General features: G+C 46.5%; 1 protein-coding gene and 2 gene segments (V, D, J or C); all 3 read left to right on the top strand.

The window, feature by feature from the left end:
• The window catches only part of LOC121475477, a 399,528-nt gene that overhangs the window by 286,883 nt on the left and 90,254 nt on the right, over positions 1–22,391 (top strand).
• The window catches only part of LOC121475479, a 173,668-nt gene that overhangs the window by 66,251 nt on the left and 85,026 nt on the right, over positions 1–22,391 (top strand).
• Positions 2,533–22,391, top strand: part of LOC121475480 (immunoglobulin lambda-1 light chain-like) — a 118,622-nt gene continuing 98,763 nt past the window's right edge. Inside the window, exons 1-2 of the mRNA XM_041728781.1 lie at positions 2,533–2,639; positions 3,005–3,302. Of these exons, the coding sequence (XP_041584715.1) occupies positions 2,594–2,639; positions 3,005–3,302 (344 nt within the window). The 5' untranslated portion in view covers positions 2,533–2,593. The remainder of the gene's footprint in view (positions 2,640–3,004; positions 3,303–22,391) is intronic.

The raw sequence follows: 22,391 nt of genomic DNA, 5'->3' as shown, positions 1-22,391 counted from the left end.
GCTTCTTCCTCTCCATCTCCCCTCTGTGCTCATGATCGCTTTTGTGCCCTCTTTCAAACATATAAATAAATAAAATCTTAATATTAAAAAAGAAATAAAATACCTAGACAGGAGTTTTGAATTAGAGATACCTTATATTGTCACAGTCCTTCGCCCTCACACAAGTAGGAATCTCCCCGCAGACACTGATAACCTGTCCCCAAACGCATGTCCTAGTACCTGATTCTTCTTCCCAACAGACAGCAGCCCCAGTGTCACCTCCCAGAGAGACCTCCTCCAAACTCCCCCCACTCAGGGTCAGCCTGTCCCGCCGATTCCCATCTTCATAGTCTTTACTTTACAATTTTGAATGGTTTTCTCCCCATTGTTATTTTACCCATTGATTTATTTGTGGCAATTTATTGGTGATAATATTTCCTATTGGTTAGGAATATTTTAATGCAAAAAATACCAATGACAATAGTGACAGGAACATACCAATGACAACCAGTGGCAGGAACACACTGGAGCCTATTTTCTACACTAACAATACGTCTGAGCCACATGGTGGTTCTCCAGATTCACCACATCTGTGAGGTCCCAAACCTCTCCCTTTCTGTTCCACCATAAGTGAGGGTTTGCTCTTCATTCTTGAAGACAACAGACATCAGGAGGGCTGCTGAAGCTTCAGGCATCATATTTGTGTTTAAGAGCAAGGCACTGCATTAGTCTAGTCTCATTCTTTCCCTAAAAGAGGCAATGTCTGCAGAAGGACCCCAGACTCGGACACTTCTTTGGGCAAGTGCTGCAACATAGGGTCATTCCTGACCCAGAGGGATCTCAATGTGGCAATGGTTTGGATATTGTATGAATATAGGAGAGAAGCTGGTAGACACTGTGTGCTGTGTCACCAGAGCAAGGGTGTCCACCCAGCTCCCCCACTCACAGCATAAATCTATGACGCAGGGCTTTTGTCTCCTTCACACTGGTCCCCAGGACAGAATGTCTCCCAGACCAAGGTGGGTCGGATGAATGTTCACTGAGTGTTCTCAGATCCCTTTATGTGGAGAAGGAGCCACCATCACCCTATTTTGGCCCAGAACCGGGAGTCTGCACCAGTAGGAGGCAGTCTCTGCATCCTATGTCCCCCAGGCACCCAGTCCTGCACCCCCCATGACTGACCAAAAACCGAGAGATGTGTGCTCTGAGGGCCCAGGGGCCGTCTCCTCCTCAGCTGAGCCTATATCAATGTCCAAGGAGAATCCGCTCCCCACCTGCCTTGTCGAGGGGCTGGCAGGGACCATGAAGAGAAGAGTAATTTCTGCCCTGAGTCAGCAGGGAAAGAGCAGGGAACCAGGATGTGAGCAGTGGGCTCTCCATCTCCAACTGGTCCAGGGACTTCCTTGGGACTCCAGCAGCCCGTGTGGAGCGGCCATCAGGGGGAAGCAGAGATGACCTGGCGAAGCCACCTGCACAGGGGGTGAGCCTGGTATCAGGGGTTCTAACAGGAGGGGGCAGAGTCACTGGACCCTGAGACCTGCGGGGAAAGGTGCAGGATTTCTGCAGTATAACCTTGGACATTGATGTAAGTTCTGACCTGAGGTCTCTCAGACTCAGAGGTCTTATAGATTTGCCTCTGTCACTAGCCCAGCTCCAGGACTTCACGCCTCTCCTACCACCTCATTCCTGCTACACTCAGTCACTGTCAGACTTTCCTCAAGGTATTGATCTGTCTCTGGCACTGAGTGCACCACTGAGGCAAGGCATCTATGTCCTGCCCCAGAACTACCCTCATAGTCAGAAAGCTACAACACCTAGAGGGCTCGCAAGACCTCCATGTGCCCTGGGTAGGACACTGCACTGCCCTCAGCCTCCTCGCCTCTCCTAGGTGAAAAGGCTACAGAATCTAAGGGAGGAAACCAAACCCCACTAGACACAGAGGTTAAAGCACAGTCCCCGGGTCTGAATCTGGGTCTGCAAGGGGCCTCCCATCCACTTCCTTGTCCCGTGGGTCGGAGCCATGCTCTCCAAACGCAAGCTCTTCAGGAGGAGCCCCTGATGGATAAAGAAGATGTGGTTTATGTATACAATGGAATATTACTCAGCCATTAGAAACGACAAATACCCACCATTTGCTTCAACGTGGATGGAACTGCAGGGTACTATGCTGAGTGAAGTAAGTCAATCAGAGAAGGAAAAACAGTGTATGTCCTCATTCATTTGAGGAATATAAATAATAGTCAAAGGGAATATAAAGGAAGGGAAAAGAAATGTGTGGGAAATATCAGGGAGACAGAACATAAAGACTCCTAACTCTGGGAAACGAACTAGGGGTGGTGGAAGGGGAGGAGGGCGGGGGTGGGGGGGAGTGGGTGACGGGCACTGAGGCAGACACTTGACAGGATGAGCACTGGGTGTTTTTCCATATATTGGTAAATTGAACACCAATAAAAATTAATTTATTAAAAAAATAATATTCAAAAAAAAGGAGGAACCCCTGAGCCCTGGCTGCTTTGCATGACCAGCAGGTGTCTCCAGCAAGGGGATAAGAGAGGCCTGGGAGGAACCTCTGCCCAGGCTGAGACCTGGGGAGCAGAATCAGGGCACCTCCACCATGGCCTGGAACCCCCTCCTCCTCAGCCTCCTGGCTCTCTGCACAGGTACTGAGCCCTGGTAACTCCCAGGGCAGCAGCAACGTTCTGGGACCAGCCGAAAAATGACCCTGAGTCCAGAACAGGGTGTCTGGAGAGGGTAGGACCCGAATTAAAAGGCTGGAGGAGTGAAGACTTATCACTTGCTCACTTACTCTGTGAGAGCCTGAGGGGCTGCCCCAACCGAGGGAAAATTAATGTTGTCTTCTTTGTTCAAAGGCTCCATCCACCAGCCATACCCAGGGTACCAGGGGTGAGAGGAGGGGAGGTAGAAACAGACTCCCGACACTTGCTCGAGCTGAGGTCAGGCACATGGGGTTCTCTTTAATTGAGACCTGGAGTTGGGAACCCACCTCTCTTTTTCTCTCTTGCAGGTTCTGTGGCCTCCTATGAGCTGACTCAGCCACCATCAGTGACTGTGACCCTGAGGCAGACGGCCCACATCACCTGTGGGGGAGACAGCATTGGAAGTAAATATGTTCAATGGTACCAGCAGAAGCCGGGCCAGGCCCCCGTGCTGATTATCTATAAAGATAGCAACAGGCCGACAGGGATCCCTGAGCGATTCTCTGGTGCCAACTCAGGGAACACGGCCACCCTGACCATCAGCGGGGCCCTGGCCGACGACGAGGCTGACTATTACTGCCAGGTGTGGGACAGCAGTGCTGATGCTCACAGTGACACAGGCAGATGGGGAAGTGAGACAGAAACTCTTTCTTACATCTGTGTCACCCTCCCCTTCACTCCAGGGGGCTGTGCACCAGGCAGGAGCGGTTCTGCCCCAGGCCCCCTCATCTCAGGTCCCCAGACCCTCCCTCCTTCCCAGTCCCCAGCAGGTCTGCACCTAAGGTTCAGGAGAGCATTTACAGCTCGCAGCACTAAGTTCCCTGGTTCCTTGCACCTGGCTGTGATCAGGGACCTGAGGGCCTGGGGAGAAATAGACACAGGGGGAACTGAGCCAGCGGCTTTGCACCTGCATTTACATCACCATCTTTGGCAAATGCTCTTCCAAATGACCAGGCTGAGCGCTCCAGTGTTTCAACTCAGCTGAGCTCCTGAAGCCCTGCAGACCTTGGTGGAGTCTTCCCTCCCTGAATGGACGTATCAGGAGCAGGAGACATGGAGGGTCACGCACACCTCTCTTCTGGCTCACATGGCCCCCCCACTGCTGCCTGGATCCCTTGACAGCTCACAGGGGTGCAACTGGTGGGGAAATGCTGTTGGCCCTGAAACGTACTGCCCCAGGATCTGTCCCATCTCAGAGATCCTCAGATGAATGATGTCCCCATGCCTGGATCCCAGCCCTGCCTCATGCTCACAGGTCCTGAGAGGTCCCAGGGATGAGCTACTTTGCAGGAAGGAGGCCACATCTGATGGCTCATCTCTGAGGGTCACTCTCCTTCTGCCCAAGCTGATATTCCTTCTCCTTCCAAGGTTTACACATGCATTTCTCCATCTCAGAGCCTCCTTCCAGGATCCCATTCCAGGCGGCCGGCATCACAGCCACAGTCTTCAGAGAGCACAGAAGGCCCCGGGATATACCCACAACCACTCCAGTTCTCTCCCCCAATCCCCGGTATGCGTGTCCAACCTCCCTGGAGATGGAATAATTTCATCTATTTTATAGAGTGAGAAAAGGACCAGACACACCAGGTGCTCTAGGTTGTGAAAGACAGTTGGAGAGTCACATCCACCCTGATGGTGATTGGGGGAGAATCGGGACAGTGCCCTCATCCTACAGAATGGCCAGAAGATATGCAAGGACAGGAGACACACAATGGGTGCGGCCACAGGTCTACCCCACGCCCTGCACATGAATCTCTCTCTACACCCACCTGACCCAGAAATATGGACAGAAAACAATGGTATGAAATGAGTTCAGTCTGTCAATGCAACATGTAAGAAGCCACCGAGTCACCCCTTGTCCACAGGAGATCCACTCAGATCCACACAAACCACAGCCTGCAAATAAAGGGAATATCAGGTCCTTGCTTCCAACAGATAATGTGTAACTGTCCTGACACAACCACACATAAGTTCTTTCTCCCATAGGAGGATACAAGCTATGCTTCTGTCTGCTAGGGATATTGATCTCTGTCTCACCTGAGGTGTCATCCTCAACATCGATTCTGAGATAGAAAGTTTGCTCCTGTGAACACACCTGATGTTAGGTGCTGATGGGCTGGCACAGTTGGAGGAAACAGAAACATCTGATGACAATGTAGCCAGGTGCATTCCTGCCACAGAGGGAGAAATACTTGATCCTTCTGTCCTGCTCATTTATGCCACTACCCTGTGCTCAGAGGAGTCTGTGACTACTCTCCTCACCACGAACCCCACGACCACCTTCCTTCAGAAAACACCTGAGCTAGTGATCATCCCATCAACTGGGCGGGACTACAGCTTCCTTCGGGAATTCTGGTCCATTATCAGACCTGCTGAACTGGAATAAAGTACAGTCATGACTTTATCACAAACCCAGGATCCCTGGGGTCCCCTAAATTCATACCACTGCCTGCGCCAGGTGTGCAGAGACACCAGTTCCCCCGTGACAGCACAACTCGCCCCAGCCAGCGCCCTGTCTTATCCTGACTCATCCCAGGAGGAGCTGAAAGGAGACCGGGTACACTAGGTACCCCCATAGCCGGGCAGGTAGTGTTCCCGGGGGCATCACCCAACCCCAGAACACACTCGTGTGGCTGAACACAGACTATATTTTCTTTAAGATTTTCTTTATTTATACATGAGAGACACAGTGAGAGATGCAGAGACATAGGAGAGTTGAAGCAGGCTCCCTGTGGGGAGCCGATGCAGGACTTGATCCCAAGACCCCAGGATCAGGCCCTCAGACAAAGGTAGACGCTCAGTCACTGAGTCACCCAGGCTCCCGACAGAAACTAATCTTGAAATCTTGAATTTTCCACATCAGTACAGGCTCCAAACTGAATGAAGCTCAGGTGTCCAGAGTTGGACATTAAGGCCCGTGTCCCAGGGGGCCCAGTAGGACCTAGGGAGATAAGCAGAGGAAGTGAGACTTTCCATGGAGCCTGGACCCCCACCCTGTGAAGCTCAGGAGCACACAGTCCCCAGAGGAGGGGGGAGCCCAGGATGCAGGTGCAAGTGGAACATATAAGGGAGGGTGAGGCCTGGGCATTGGTGGGTGGAAGAGCTCCCGGTCGAGCCGGTAGCACTGGTCCTCTGAGGAAAACACTCTGAGCAGATTCACCTGTACCCAACCGTTCCCAGCACAGGTGACAGGACCCCAGGGAGACACAGTGTGAGGCACCAGGGCCCAGCGGTCCTTCCCAACAGACTCCATGGGGTCAGGGCCCTGTCATCACCTTTGTCCACCTGGCCCCCTCCCTCAGGCTGGACAGTCACTTCTGGCTGAGCCTCCCTGTCTCCCTCAGGTTCTCTCTCCTCTTCTCACTTTCAGGCCCTTTGCTCCCCTCACCTGACACTGACCTTCCCTTGTGTTCGTCATCCTGGGTGGGCCTAGGATCCCCTGCTCTGGGGATGAGCTTCGCCCTTGAACATGCCTCTTTGAGCAGCAAAAGCCAAACCTGTCCACCAAATCGTCCTACAGATATGAGTAAACGTCGAAGCCCAATTCTGAAGACATAACACAGGGACACAGCTCCACTGAGGAAGAGCAGACTGAGGGCCTGGAGTAGTGGGACTATGGCCTTGACACTTAGCAGGGCAGTGGGAGCACCCAAATGTGACGCAAGTGACCGAAGGATGGGCAGTGGGACACAAAACTTCCTCTGTGTTCTAGCTCTCACTCTTGGCTGCCCTCTAAGCAGATGAAGGTCAAGCATCAGGATCAAGTGTCCTCCCTAGTCCTCGCCCCACCCCTGAAAGGGAGGAGACACTAGCAAGTTCTCTGTCCTCTCCTGTATGTTCACATCTCTGAGCAGGGAGGATGACTAAAGATTTCTGGCAAAGCTGGTGCTTATTTTGTATGTAGAATCTGTATCAACTTTTACAGAAGGTAATAAGATTTAGGAAGTCATACATCATGTGGGCCCAGAGGTCGTCACATGTTACTCAGCAGGGGGACAGTGGTCTCTGACAGCACAATGGCAGTAATCCTTCTTCTCCTGGGGACAGGTGGCCTGGATGGGCCCCAGGGGCTGTGTCACATCTGGGTCTTGGATGAGGGGTCCCCACATCATGAAGGGATGCCTGGGGCATCCTGAGGGGGAAACACCCCTGTCTCCCCAGGACCTTCTCTCCTCAGGCTTTACAGAAACTGTGGAGGAAGTTCAGACACCGTATGGGGGCACACCTGGGGACTTCCTCATGCACCTCTGCCCTCCCAGTGCCCAGGTCCCATCACCTGCACCAGGCAGCTCTGACCCTTAGCTCAGGTCTGACTTACATGGACTCACACCCATGACCAAGTGACCCCGATTGGTGGCCACGCTTGCATTCAGGGGACTTCTGTCCTTCTGAGGGGAAAGCCCTCTTCCAACACCTGAATGAAACTTTTACATAAATGAAATTTCTCTCCATGATTCTTTGAAATGTTGTTTTGAAATTGAGTTGTACAGCAATTTCTTAGGTTCAAAGGACAAATGAGAAATGTATTAAGAAGGAAGACCAGAAGCTTCCCCGATTTCAACCCTGGCTTCTATCAGAGGGATACCTTCCTATCTGGGAGAGGAAAACATTTTCCCTACTCACAAAAGCATGGCAACCTCCATTGGAATACTTCTTCTTCAAATTTCTTATTGCCCTGATGAACTAGAAAGCTCTTCACTGGAAATCTCTATGGCCTAAATAATCATTCCAGGGATTTTCAGGTTAAAGGATCGTGGAAAGGGTCCTCTAGAGATTTATAATCTGGGATACTCCCCATAGAATTTATCCAGAAAGGAACAGTGACTGGGTGGCACCTCCCTGGTCCTGAGGTGGGCCCCTGACCACAACACAACACCCCCCACAGGCAGCTGACAGAGTGAGAGGAAGAGTTTCAGGACCTGGAACATTCTGGTTGAGGTTGTCCCACCTCCACTGTCACCTGGGAAGCCATTCTCACCTGATGCAGGGACTGCTGCTGCCTTGCACCTACCATTTCCTGCTCTTCTCTCTCTCTCTCTCTCTCTCTCTCTCTCCCTCCCTCCGTCCCTCCCTCCGTCCCTCCCTCTTTCTCCAAGGACCTAGGACTGGATTTCTCTCCCACAGGAATTCTACCAAACATTTAAAGCCCAATTAATACCTATCCTTCTAAAGCTGTTTCAAAAAATGGAAACAGAGAGGAAGGGCAAGAAGGCGGAAGAGAAGGGTCCCCAAGTCACTTGTCTCCACCAACTTAAATAGATAAGCTTCATCCTGAAAACCTACGAATTCGGCCTGAGATTTAAAGAGACAACAGCTGGAATGATACTGTGAGAAGAGTTCACGCTTCTATCAAAGTAGGAAGATTTTAGCAAAATAGCTGTCAAATGTAATTTTTAAAGGGCAGCAATATTTGTAGGTATATAAACAGGAAGACAGAAAAAAAGAAATAAAGAAACAAAAGGCATCTGAAGTGGAGGGGCCACGAGGAGCCGGGCTGAGGCTGGAGCCAGCGCCCCCAGGTCAGGAGAGCCGCATCCTGGAGTAGCAGGAGCTGCACCAACCTTCCCGGATGGACAGGCGCTCGCAGAGAGTCGGAGCAGGACCCCGGAGGGCGGGGATGCCTTCAAGCCCCCCGGGGGCATGAACAGAGCCCCGGGCCCCGGGACGAGCCCCACACCCCGGGGCCGAGCCCCCTAAAGGGTTGCAGCTCAGAGGGGCTCGGACAGAGGCTCGCGGAGGGGGCTGCGCTGCCGGGAGTGTGATTCCAGCAGTGCATGCCCGGGAGCCCAGGGCGCCGGGGACACAGCCCAGGATCCGGCCTCCCCCCAGGACAGGCGGGGGCAGGAAGGCCCAGGACAGCGAGGACACCTGCCACTGGGGCCCCGAGCTGAGCAGGTCAGTGGCCCCACCCAGGAGCATCCAGGCCCCTGGGGACTGGGAGCTGCGGAAGTTACTGCGGGAGCTGACTCTAGGGCTGGGGAGCTGGCCGCCGCCACTGCTGTTGTTCCTCCTGGGGCCTCACAGGGTAAACAGCCCCAACTGAGCCTCACAATGGCCTCACCGGATAAACAGAGTAAATATCTTTCACTGAGCCCTGCAGCAGGCAGGAGACTGAGCAGGTCGCCCAAGTGCACACACCTGAGAATCAAAACAGTAGGCCCCTCCCCTAAAAGACCAGCTAGACCAACAAGGAAAAAACAAGTTATTAACCAAGCAGCACTGGAAAGTTCCAGGGGAAGTCGAGGGATTTACAGTATGTAGAATCAGACGATACTCCCCCTTGTTTTTTGTTTTCTGTTTGTTTCCCCCCCCCCTTTTTTTCCCTTTTTTCTCTCTTTTTTTCTCCTTTTTCTAGTACAACTTTTTTTGGCCACTCTGCACTGAGCAAAATGACTAGAAGGAAAAACTCACTTCAAAAGAAAGAATCAGAAACAGTCCTCTCCTCCACAGAGTTACAAAATTTGGATTACAATTCAATGTCAGAAAGCCAATAAAGAAGCACTATTATAAAGCTACTGGTGGCTCTAGAAAAAAGCATAAAGGACACAAGAGACATCATGACTGCAGAATTTAGATCTAATCAGGCAGAAATTAAAAATCAATGGAATGAGATGCAATCCAAAGTAGAGGTCCTAACAATGAGGGTTAAGGAGGTAGAAGAACGGGTGACATAGAAGACAAGTTGATGGCAATGAGGGAAACTGAGGAAAAAAGAGAAAAACAATTAAAAGATCATGAGGATAAAAAAATAAAAAATAAAAACAATAAAAGGTCATGAGGATAGATTAAGGGGAATAAATGACAGACTTAGGAAGAAAATCTACGATTAATTGGAGTTCCCGAGGGCGCCGAAAGGGACAGAGGGCCAGAATATGAATTTGAACAAATCATACCTGAATACTGAGGGAGCAGTGCAATTGCTCGGTCATAGGGCAGGTCTACTTTTAACTCTATACACTAACAATGAGACTGAAGAAAGAGAAATTAAGGAGTCAAACCCATTTACAATTGCACCCAAAAGCATAAGATACCTAAGAAAAACCTAACCAAAGAGGTAAAAGATCTATACCCTAAAAACTATTGAACACTTCTGAAAGAAATTGAGGAAGACACAAAAAGATGGAAAAATATTACATGCTCATGCATTGGAAGAATTAATATTGTGAAAATGTCAATGTTACTCAGGGAAATCTACACGTTTAATGCAATCCCTATCAAAATACCATGGACTTTCTTCAGAGAGTTAGAACAAATTATTTTAAGATTTGTGTGGAATCAGAAAAGACCCCGAATAGCCAGGGGAATTTGAAGAAAGAAAACCATGTCTGGGGGCATCACAATGCCAGATTTCAGGTTGTACTACAAAGCTGTGGTCATCAAGACAGTGTGGTCCTGGCACAAAAACAGACACATAGATCAATGGAACAGAATAGAGAACCCAGAAGTGGACCCTGAACTGTATGGTCAACTAATATTCGATAAAGGAGGAAAGACTATCCATTGGAAGAAAGACACTCTCTTCAATACATGGTGCTGGGAAATTGGACATCCACATGCAGAAGAATGAAACTGGACCACTCTCTTTCACCATGCACAAAGATAAACTCAAAGTGGATGAGAGATATAAATGTGAGACAAGATTCCATCAAAATCATAGAGGAGAACACAGGCAACACCCTTTTTGAACTTGGCCACAGTAACTTCTTGCAAGATACATCCACAAAGGCAAAAGAAACAAAAGCAAAAATGAACTATTGGGACTTCATCAAGATAAGAAGCTTTTGCACAGCAAAGGATACAATCAACAGAACTAAAAGACAACCTACAGAATGGGAGAAGATATTTGCAAATGATATATCAGATAAAAGGATAGTTTCCAAAATCTATAAAGAACTTCTTAAACTCAACAGCAAAGAAACAAACAATCCAATCATGAAATGGGCAAAAGACATGAAGAGAAATCTCACAGAGGAAGACATGGACATGGCCAACATGCACATGAGAAAATGCTCTGCATCACTTGCCATCAGGGAAATACAAATCAAAACCACAATGAGATACCACCTCACACCAGGGAGAATGGGGAAAATTAACAAGGCAGGAAACAACAAATGATGGAGAGGATGCAGAGAAAAGGGAACCCTCTTACACTGTTGGTGGGAATGTGAACTGGTGCAGCCACTCTGGAAAACTGTGTAGAGGTTCCTCAAAGGGTTAAAAATAGACCTGCCCTATGACCCAGCAATTGCACTGTTGGGGATTTACCCCAAAGATTCAGATGCAATGAAACGCCAGGACACCTGCACCCCGATGTTTCTAGCAGCAATGTCCACAATATCCAAACTGTGGAAGGAGCCTCGGTGTCCATCGAAAGATGAAAGGATAAAGATGATGTGGTTTATGTATACAATGGAATATTACTCAGCCATTAGAAACGACAAATACCCACCATTTGCTTCAACATGGATGGAACTGCAGGGTATTATGCTGAGTGAAGTAAGTCAATCGGAGAAGGACAAACAGTGTATGTTCTCATTCATTTGGGGAATATAAATAATAGTGAAAGGGAATATAAAGGAAGGGAAAAGAAATGTGTAGGAAACATCAGGAAGGGAGACAGAACATAAAGACTCCTAACTCTGGGAAACGAACTAGGGGTGGTGGAAGGGGAGGAGGGTGGGGGGTGGGGGGAAATGGGTGAGGGGCACTGAGGCAGACACTTGTCGGGATGAGCACTGGGTGTTTTTCTGTATGTTGGTAAATTGAACACCAATAAAAATTAATTTATAAATAAAAATAATCAAAAAAAGGATCTACACAACAAGAGGACTTAACAATCCTCAATATCTATGCCCCGAATGTGGAAGCTGCCAAATATATCAATCAATTAATTATCAAAGTTAAGCCATACTTAGATAATAATACACTTATACTAAGTGACTTCAATCTAGCACTTTCTACACTTGATAGGTCTTCTAAGGACAACATCTCCAAAGAAACAAGAGCTTTAAATCATACACTGGACCAGATGGATTTCACAGATATCTACAGAACTTTACATCCAAACTCAACTGAATACACATTCTTCTCAAGTGCACATGGAAATTTCTCCAGAATAGACCACATACTGGGTCACAAATCGGGTCTGAACCGATACCAAAAGATTGGGATCATCCTCTGCATATTCTCCAACCATAATGCCTTGAGATTAGAAGGAAATCACAACAAGAAGTTTGGAAGGACCTCAGACACGTGAAGGTTAAGTACCATCCTGCTAAAAGATGAAAGGGTCAACCAGGAAATTAAGGAAGTATTAAAAAGATTCATGGCAACTAATGAGAATGAAGATACAACCGTTCAAAATCTTTGGGATGCAGCAAAAGCAGTGCTAAGGGGGAAATACATCGCAATATAAGCATCCACTCAAAATGGAATGAACTCAAATACAAAAGGTCACCTTACACATAAAGGAGCTGGAGAAAAAGCAGCAAATAGATCCTACACCCAGCAGAAGAAGAGAGTTAATAAAGATTCCAGCAGAACTCAATAAAATCGAGACCAGAAGAACTTTGGAACAAATCAACAAAACCAGGAGTTTGTTCTTTGAAAGAATTAATAAGATAGTTAAACCATTAGCCAGCCTTATTTAAAAAAAAAAAAAAGAAGAGAGAAAAGACTCAAATTAATAAAATCATGAATGAGAAAGGAGAGATCACGACCAACACCAAGGAGATACAAATGATCTTAAAAACTTATTATGATCGGCTATACACCAATAAATTAGGCAATCTAGAAGAAATGGACACATTTTGGAAAACCAAAAACTACCAAAACTGGACCTGGAAGAAATAGAAAACCTGAACAGGCAATAACCAGGGTGGAAATTGAAGCAGTCATCAAAAACCTCCCAAGACACAAAAGTCCAGGGCCAGATGGCTTCCCACGGGGAATTCTATGAAACATTTAAAGTAGAAACTATACCTCTTCTAGTAAAGCTGTTTGGAAAGATAGAAAGAGATGGAGTACTTCCAAATTCGTTCTATGAGGCCAGCATCACCTTAATTCCAGAACCAAAGACCCACCAAAAAGGAGAATTATAGACAAATATCCCTGATGAAAACGGATGCAAAAATTCTCAATAAGATACTAGCCAATAGGATCCAACAATACATTCAGATTATTCACCACGACCAAGTGGGATTTATCCCCAGGATGTAAAGCTGGTTCAACACTTGTAAAACAATCAATGTGATTGATCATATCAGCAAAAGAAAAAACAAGAACCATATAACATGTTCTTTATCCCATCATCTGCCATTGGACATTTTGGCTCCTTTCAGTTTGACTGTTGTGGACATTTTTTTACAAATCTTTTTTTTTTAATTTTTTTTATTTATTTATGATAGTCATACAGAGAGAGAGAGAGGCAGAGACACAGGCAGAGGGAGAAGCAGGCTTCATGCACCGGGAGCCCGACATGGGATTCGATCCTGGGTCTCCAGGATCGCGCCCTGGGCCAAAGGCAGGCGCCAAACCGCTGCGCCACGCAGGGATCCCTGTTGTGGACATTTTTTATAAGAACATTAAGGTGCAGCTATCCAGTCATTTCTCCACATCTGTATCTTTGGGGAATATACCCAGTGGTGTTAATTGCTAGATCATAGGCTATCTCTAGTCTTCCTGAAGAACCACAATATTGATTCCCAGAGTTGGTGTGCCAGCTTCCATTCCCACCAACAGTGAAGAGGGATCTCCTTTCTCCACATCCATGCCAATATTTGTTGTTTCCCGTCTTGCTAATTTTAGCAATTCTAACTGGTGATATCACATTGTGGTTCTGATTTGTATTTCCCTGATGACAGGTGAGGTGGAGTATTTTTTATTACCTGAGTTTTGGCTAAATGTAGGTCTTTTTGGAGAAATGTCAGTTCATATCTTTTGCCCTTTTCTTGACTTCATCGTTTGTTTTTGGGTCTTGTGTTTGATGAGGTTTTCATAGATCTTCCATACAAGCCCGTTATCTGGTATGCGATTTGCAAATATCTTATCCTTCTCTGTCAGTTGTGTTTTGGTTTGCTATGACAACAAACCAAATAGTCTTTGTTGACTATTTTCCTTGATGTGCAGATGCTATGTATCTTGATGAAGGCCCAATAGTTTATTATTGTCTTGTTTCCCTCCCTTCAAGAAACGTGACTTGCAAGAAATTGTTGCCTGTGTTCTCCTCTAAGATTTTGATGGATTCCTGTCTCACATTTAGATGTTTCATCCATGTTGAGTTTATCTTTGTGTATGGTGTAAAAGAATGGTCTAGTTTCACTCTTCTGCATGTGGTTTTTCAACAATTGCAACATCATTTGTTGAGACTGTCTTTTTCCTTTGAACATTCTGTCCTGTTTTGTCAAAGCTTAGCCGACCATACAGTTGAGGGCTTTTTTGGGTTCTCTATTCTGTTACTTTGTTCTACATGTGTGTTTTTGGGCCATGATCACGCTGTCTTGATGATCACAGCTTTGTAGTACAGTTTGAAGTGAGGCATTGTGATGCCACACCTTTGATTTTCTTTTTCAACGTACCTCTGGTTATTCAAGGTTTTTTCTAGTTCTACACAAATCTTAGGATTATTTGTTCTAACTCTGTGGGGGAAAAAGTCCATGGTATTATGACAAGGATTGCAATGAATGTGTAGATTGCTCTGGGTAGCATAGACATTTTAACAATATGCATTCTTCCAATCCATGAGCATGGAATGTTTTCCATCTCCTTGTGAATTCATCGATGTCTTTCATAAATGTTATGTAGTTTTAAGGTACATATCCCTTATCTCTTAGGTTAGGTTTATTCCTAGGTATCTTATTGGTTTTGGTGCAATTGAAATAAAGGGTCCCAGGATTCAGCCCTGTATCTCACTTCTTGCCCAGCAAAGAGACTGCTTCTCACTTTCTTGCTTCCCCTCCCCTAACTCATGCTCTCTCGATCTCTCACTGTCTCCCTCTCTCACTTCCTCTCTCAAGTAAATAAATAAAATCTTAGAAAGAAAAGAAATACAAATGGAATTTGCCTTGTTTTTCCAGCTTTATTTAGATCTACATATATAATATTGTGTGAGTTGAAGGTATACAACATGATGTGATACACATATATGTGGTAACACGATGACCCCAAATATGCTTAGTTAAACCATCCGTCACTATATACACTTGACTTTCTGTTCTGTGTCTGTGTGGTGAGAACATCCAAGATCTACTGTTTTCACAACTTTCACGGACACAATACAGTATCGTTACCTATAGCCACCAAGCTGCACATTACATCCCAATAACTTACCCATCTCATAACTGGAAGCCTGTACTCTTTGATCAGCATCTTGTCATTTCTCCCACCCTCTGACCCTGGTAATTATCCAACCACTCTCTGTTCTTATGAGTTACGCCCTTTTAGATTCTACATACAAGTGAGATCATAGAGTATTGATTTTCTGTCTCACTTCTTTTACTTAACACATTGCCCTCCAACTTCATCCAAGCTGTCACAAATGGCAAGATTCCCATTTTCTTTTAGAGCTTAATAATATTCCTCTGTGTGTGTGTGTTTGGGTGTGTGTGTATGTCAGTTGCTTTATCCATTCATCTATGGATGAACACTTAGTTTGTGTTCTTGTCTTGGTGATTATGAATGATGGTACAATGAACATAGGGATGCAGATATATCTTTGAGATATGATTTCATTTCTTTGGATTTATATGTAGAAATGGGATAACTGGATCATACTGTGGTTCTGTTTTTATATTATTGAGGAACCTCCATGAGTTTTCCATACCGTCTGCACCAATTTATGTTAGATTAGGATTTGCACATGCTGAATCTCCATTGCCCAGCCACTACCAGATGAATGAACATAGGTTAAATGTGGGATAATACGGTTAGGAATGAATAGGATGGTGAGGTTTTTGCAGTCTCTACTATCTTGCCCCTGGGGTTACATAACATGCCCATTTACGTTGTGATCTACAAACAACTTGCTGACTACATCAGTGACCTGAGAGTGGAGCTGTGTGCAGTGTCCACCTCCACTGAAGACATTTTCCATGGTATGAAACAGTAAACACACAACACAAGTGCTTTGTTTCCAGTAACAAATTCTTGGATTTAGAGAAAACTAACCTTTCAGGGAAACCATAATGCAAAAGGAAATCTGACACTTTCTCAGCTCCTTGGGCCTCAGTGAGGAAGGGACTCAACAAGATCCAAGGTCATGGTGATCTTCAGGGAAATTCACACCAGGAAAGGCTGGTCCTACCCAGGGGAAAAGCAAGTTATTGACCAAGCAGTGCTGGTAAGTTCCAGGGGAACTCTCATTGTGCTTTCAAAACTAAGACATGGCCTATTTTTAATGCTCCAGAAATTTCTCTCTCCTTTTACAAAAGCACGTGACTGCTACTGGGGCTTTACAGAACAGCTGGTCCAACAGAAATTAAATTCAAAACACATACGTAGGTAAACATTTGCCAATAGCTACATTTTAAAAAGGAAAAAATGGGGGGAGGGGCAAGATGGCGGAGGTGTAGGGTCTCCAGGTCACCTGTCCTCAGCAAATTACCTAGAAAACCATCCAATCATCCTGAAAACCTACGAATTCGGCCTGAGATTCAAAGAGAGACCAGCTGGAACGCTACAGTGAGAAGAGATCGCGCTTCTATCAAGGTAGGAAGACGGGGAAAAAGAAATAAAGGAACAAAAGGCCTCCAAGGGGAAGGGGCCCCGCGAGGAGCCGGGCTGAGGCCGGGGCGAGTGTCCCCAGGACAGGAGAGCCCCGTCCCGGAGGAGCAGGAGCCGCACCAACCTTCCCCGCGGAAAGGGGCTCCCCGGGAATTGGAGCAGGATCCCCAGAAAGGCGGGGATGCCCTCGGGCTCCCTGGGACAGTAACAGAGGAACTGCGCCCCGGAGATGCGCCGAGCTCCCTAAGGGCTGCAGCGCTCGGCGGGACCCGGAGCAGCTCGGAGGGGCTCGGGCGGCGGCTCCGCGGAGGGGGCTGCGCGGCTCCGGGAACAGCTCGGAGGGGCTCGGGCGGCGGCTCCGCGGAGGGGGCTGCGCGGCTCCGGGAACAGCTCGGAGAGGCTCGGGCGGCGGCTCCGCGGAGGGGGCTGCACCGCCGGGAGCGCGAATCCAACAGCGCAGGCCCCGGAGCACAGGGCGCAGGGACACAGCCCAGGATCCGGCCTCCCCCGGGACAGGCAGAGGCCGGGAGGGCTCAGGACAGCAAGGACGCTCCTGCCTGGAACTGAGCAGATCAGCGGCCCCGCCCCGGAGCCCCCAGGCCCTGCAGAAGGAGAGCCCCGGAGCTACTGCGGGGGCTGACTCCAGGGTCCCAGAGCTGCCCCCGCCACTGTGGCTTCCTCCTGGAGCCTCACGGGGTCAACAACCCCCACCGAGCCCTGCACCAGGCAGGGGCAGAGCAGCTCCCCCAAGTGCTAACACCTGAGAATCAGCACAGCAGGCCCCTCCCCCAGAAGACCAGCGAGACGGACCAGTTCCAAGGGAAATCAAGGGACTTAAACTACACAGAATCGGAAGATACTCCCCCGTGGTTTTTTTTTGTTTTTTGTTTTTTTGTTTTTGTTTTTGTTTTTGTTTTGTTTTGTTTTGTGCTTTTTTTTCTCTCTTTCTTCTTGATTTCTGATTGCTTCCCCCACCCCCCCTTTTTTCTTTTTTCTCCTTTCTTTCTTTTTCTTTCTTTTTCTTCTCTTTTTCCCCTTTTTTTCTTCTTTCTCTTTTTTCTTTTTCTCTTTTCTTTCCTTCTCTCTCTTTTTCTCCTTTTCCCAATACAACTTGTTTTTGGCCACTCTGCACTGAGCAAAATGACTAGAAGGAAAACCCCTCAAAAAAAAGAATCAGAAACAGCCCACTCTCCCACAGAGTTACAAAATATGGATTACAATTCAATGTCAGAAAGCCAATTCAGAAGCACTATTTTACAGCTACTGGTGGCTCTAGAAAAAACCATAAAGGACTCAAGAGACTTCATGACTGCAGAATTTAGATCTAATCAGGCAGAAATTAAAAATCAATTAAATGAGATGCAATCCAAGCTAGAAGTCCTAACGACGAGGCTTGACGAGGTGGAAGAACGAGTGAGTGACATAGAAGACAAGTTGATGGCAAAGAGGGAAACTGAGGAAAAAAGAGACAGGCAATTAAAAGACCATGAGGATAGATTAAGGGAAATAAATGATAGCCTGAGGAAGAAAAACCTACGTTTAATTGGGGTTCCCGAGGGCGCGGAAAGGGACAGAGGGCCAGAATATGTATTTGAACAAATCCTAGCTGAAAACTTTCCGAATCTGGGAAGGGAAACAGGCATTCAGATCCAGGAAATAGAGAGATCCCCCCCTAAAATCAACAAAAACCGTTCAACACCTCGACATTTAATAGTGAAGCTTGCAAATTCCAAAGATAAGGAGAAGATCCTTAAAGCAGCAAGAGAAAAAAAGTCCCTGACTTTTATGGGGAGGAATATTAGGGTAACAGCAGACCTCTCCACAGAGACCTGGCAGGCCAGAAAGGGCTGGCAGGATATATTCAGGGTCCTAAATGAAAAGAACATGCAACCAAGAATACTTTACCCCGCAAGGCTCTCATTCAAAATGGAAGGAGAGATAAAGAGCTTCCAAGACAGGCAGGAACTGAAAGAATATGTAACCTCCAAACCAGCTCTGCAAGAAATTTTAAGGGGGACTCTTAAAATTCCCCTTTAAGAAGAAGTTCAGTGGAACAATCCACAAAAACAAGGACTGAATAGAGATTATGACACTAAACTCATATCTATCAATAGTAACTCTGAATGTGAACGGGCTTAATGACCCCATCAAAAGGCGCAGGGTTTCAGACTGGGTAAAAAAGCAGGACCCATCTATTTGCTGTCTACAAGAGACTCATTTTAGACAGAAGGACACCTACAACCTGAAAATAAAAGGTTGGAGAACCATTTACCATTCAAATGGTCCTCAAAAGAAAGCAGGGGTTGCCATTCTTATATCAGATAAATTAAAATTTACCCCGAAGACTATAGTGAGAGATGAAGAGGGACACTATCTCATACTCAAAGGATCTATCCAACAAGAGGACTTAACACTCCTCAATATATATGCCCCGAATGTGGGAGCTGCCAAATATTTAAACCAATTAATAACCAAACTCAAGAAATACCTTGATAATAATACACTTATACTTGGTGACTTCAATCTAGCTCTTTCTACCCTGGATAGGTCTTCTAAGCACAATATCTCCAAAGAAACGAGAGCTTTAAATGATACACTGGACCAGATGGATTTCACAGATATCTACAGAACTTTACATCCAAACTCAACTGAATACACATTCTTCTCAAGTGCACATGGAACTTTCTCCAGAATAGACCACATACTGGGTCACAAATCGGGTCTGAACCGATACCAAAAGATCGGGATAGTCCCCTGTATATTCTCAGACCATAATGCCTTGAAATTAGAACTTAATCACAACAAGAAATATGGAAGGACCACAAACACGTGGAGGTTAAGGACCATCCTGCTAAAAGATGAAAAGGTCAACCAGGAAATTAAGGAAGAATTAAAAAGATTCATGGAAACTAATGAAAATGAAGATACAACCGTTCAAAATCTTTGGGATGCAGCAAAAGCAGTCCTGAGGGGGAAATACATCGCAATACAAGCATACATTCAAAAACTGGAAAGATCTCAAATTCAAAAGCTCACCTTACACATAAAGGAACTAGAGAAAAAGCAACAAATAGACCCCACCCCCAGCAGAAGAAGAGAGTTAATTAAAATTCGAGCAGAACTCAATGATATCGAGACCAAAAGAACTGTGGAACAGATCAACAGAACCAGGAGTTGGTTCTTTGAAAGAATTAATAAGATAGATAAACCATTAGCCAACCTTATTAAAAAGAAGAGAGAGAAGACTCAAATTAATAAAATCATGAATGAGAAAGGGGACATCACTACCAACACCAAGGAAATACAAACGATTTTAAAAACATATTATGAACAGCTGTACGCCAATAAATTAGGAAATCTAGAAGAAATGGACGCATTCCTGGAAAGCCACAAACTACCAAAACTGGAGCAGGAAGAAATAGAAAACCTGAACAGGCCAATAACCAGGGAGGAAATTGAAGCAGTCATCAAAAACCTCCCAAGACACAAGAGTCCAGGGCCAGATGGCTTCCCAGGGGAATTCTATCAAACGTTTAAAAAGGAAAAAATGAGTAGAATATGTTTTCATAATATATTCTGTTATGTTTAATACTTGAAAATATGACCACTTCAATATGAATTAAATATTAAATGATTGATGTATTTTACATTATTTTTATGCTATTTTTATGCTAAGTCTATGAAATCTGGTGGGTCCTTAGGAACTATAGCTCATCTCTATTGGGACTACCCACATTTCATGCTCAGCATCTATCTACAGCTTCTGATGCACAGTGGACAGGGTATGTTCATTGCATGATGTTTCCTAAGGGTAAATATCCTTGCAGTATAGACTCACAGCCAACAAGCTGTTTTGTCCAGGAACACACTGACTCCAACACCATGAAGATCTCAGCACCCTTCAGAACAGACTCAGGCAGGACAGACACTGGAAGAAGGAAGGGAAGGTCATGACAGGAGAGGCCCAAGATGGTTGGGATAAGGGGAAAAGGAGCATGGTAAGAGGACAGGGCAGGGACGGGAGCAGGGATGGTAACTCAGGCTCTGGGTTGTGTCTTGCATTGGAAACGACTTGCTCACCATTTGGTGAGGTTGAGAAAATCATTCTGTCAATGTTAGTGTCCTCATTTAAACAACCAATGGAACATTTGTGCCTTAATCATGCATCTGTTTTTTTTTTTTTTAATTTCTCATTGAGGTGGAACATATAAACACTCACCAAGGGTCTAGCATCTATTGAGGACTCAAAAGTAGTTATTCTATGGCACTAGCAACACATGTAGGCTGACATCCTGGGGTCACCAGAGGGAACTGTGGGTCTTGTTTTGGGACCCTAAGAAGTCCAAATCCCGTGGGCTATGCTCAAATGCAATGAGTGTGACTTCTGCTTCCTGTAAAGATACTTGTGTAAAATCAACTCTCCACTCTTGAAACTCACACCTGGTCCTTATTCTGACCTCAGGAAATTACCAGCGTGAGGCTCTTGGGCACAGGGTTCAGACAAGAACTTACTTAGTCAGACACACTGAAGAACGGAGAATAGATTTGCATCTCATGCTCCGCCTTCTCTGAACTGCAAAAAGAGGATAAGATGGGAGTTGGAGAGGACAGACCCGGGTGGGAAGTCTCAGAGCAGAACTCCTTGAAGCCTCTCCCCACCATGGACTGGGATCCCTTCTACCTCCTGCCCTTCATTTTCTCTACAGATCAGGAATCCCCCTCCCTGACATTTCCCTCCAAGCATGGTGCCCCTGGACCTCTGTCCAGTATCTGGTACATTCAACATCATTCTTGTCTTTTGTGTTTTCAGGTTTATGTGCTTTGCCCGTGCTGACCCAGCCTACAAATGCATCTGCCTCCCTGGAAGAGTCAGTCAAGCTCACCTGCACTTTGAGCAGTGAGCACAGCAATTACATTGTTCGATGGTATCAACAACAACCAGGGAAGGCCCCTCGGTATCTGATGTATGTCAGGAGTGATGGAAGCTACAACAGGGGGGATGGGATCCCCAGTCGCTTCTCAGGCTCCAGCTCTGGGGCTGACCGCTATTTAACCATCTCCAACATCAAGTCTGAAGATGAGGCTGAGTATTATTACTGTGGTGCAGACTATAAAATCAATGGTCAATACGGTTAAGCCACAGTGACACAGACAAATAGGGAAGTGAGGACAAAACCTCTCACCCTCACTCTTTTCTTCCTTGTGGGGATTCAGGGAGAACTGCTGCCTGTCCCTCTCCAGGGCCCTGAGACCTTTGATTCTTCTTGCAAACCCTGCCATCCTGTACCTCAGTTCCAAGACTCCGGTCAAAATTTAGGTCATTTTGATACAGAACATTCTCTTTCCTCTGCATGATGCTTGAAAAGATCAGAACTATCCAGGTAAGATACTGAGTCTAAGGGGGACATCTGAGCTGAGGACCCCATAAGCCATCAGACCCAGTGCATACATGATGGGTCCCTGTTCAAAGAATGGACAGAGATCTCAGGGTTCTGGAGTTGATCGAGGAGGTGGATTCAGTGAATATCTTCACTGTATCTTCATCATGAAGTATAATAGGACCCCTGCTAGTGTTGAATATTCAAAAGGACCAAGAGAGCTGAGCAGATCAGCGGCCCTGCCCCCGGAGCCTCCAGGCCCTGCAGACGGAGAGCTCTGTAGTTACTGAGGGAGCTGAATCCGGGCTCCAGAGCTGGCCGCCGGCACTGGGGTTCTTCCTCCTGGGGCGTCACGGGGTAAACAACCCCCGCTGAGCCCTGCACCAGGCAGGGGCAGAGCAGCCCCCCCAAGTGCTAACACCTGAAAATCAGCACAACAGGCCCCTCCACCAGAAGACCAACTAGACGGACAAGTTCCAGGGGAAGTCAAGGGACTTAAAGTATACAGATTCAGAAGATACCCTCCCGTAGTTTTTTTGTTTCTTTGTTTTGTTTTGTTTTGTTTTGCTTTTTGCTTTGTTTGTTTCCCTCACCCCTT

This window comes from Vulpes lagopus, chromosome 14 (assembly GCF_018345385.1).
Source record: "Vulpes lagopus strain Blue_001 chromosome 14, ASM1834538v1, whole genome shotgun sequence".
Taxonomy (NCBI): domain Eukaryota; kingdom Metazoa; phylum Chordata; class Mammalia; order Carnivora; family Canidae; genus Vulpes; species Vulpes lagopus.
The sequence above is the reverse complement of the archived record's forward strand: the minus strand, read 5'-3'. Positions and strand labels throughout refer to the sequence as shown.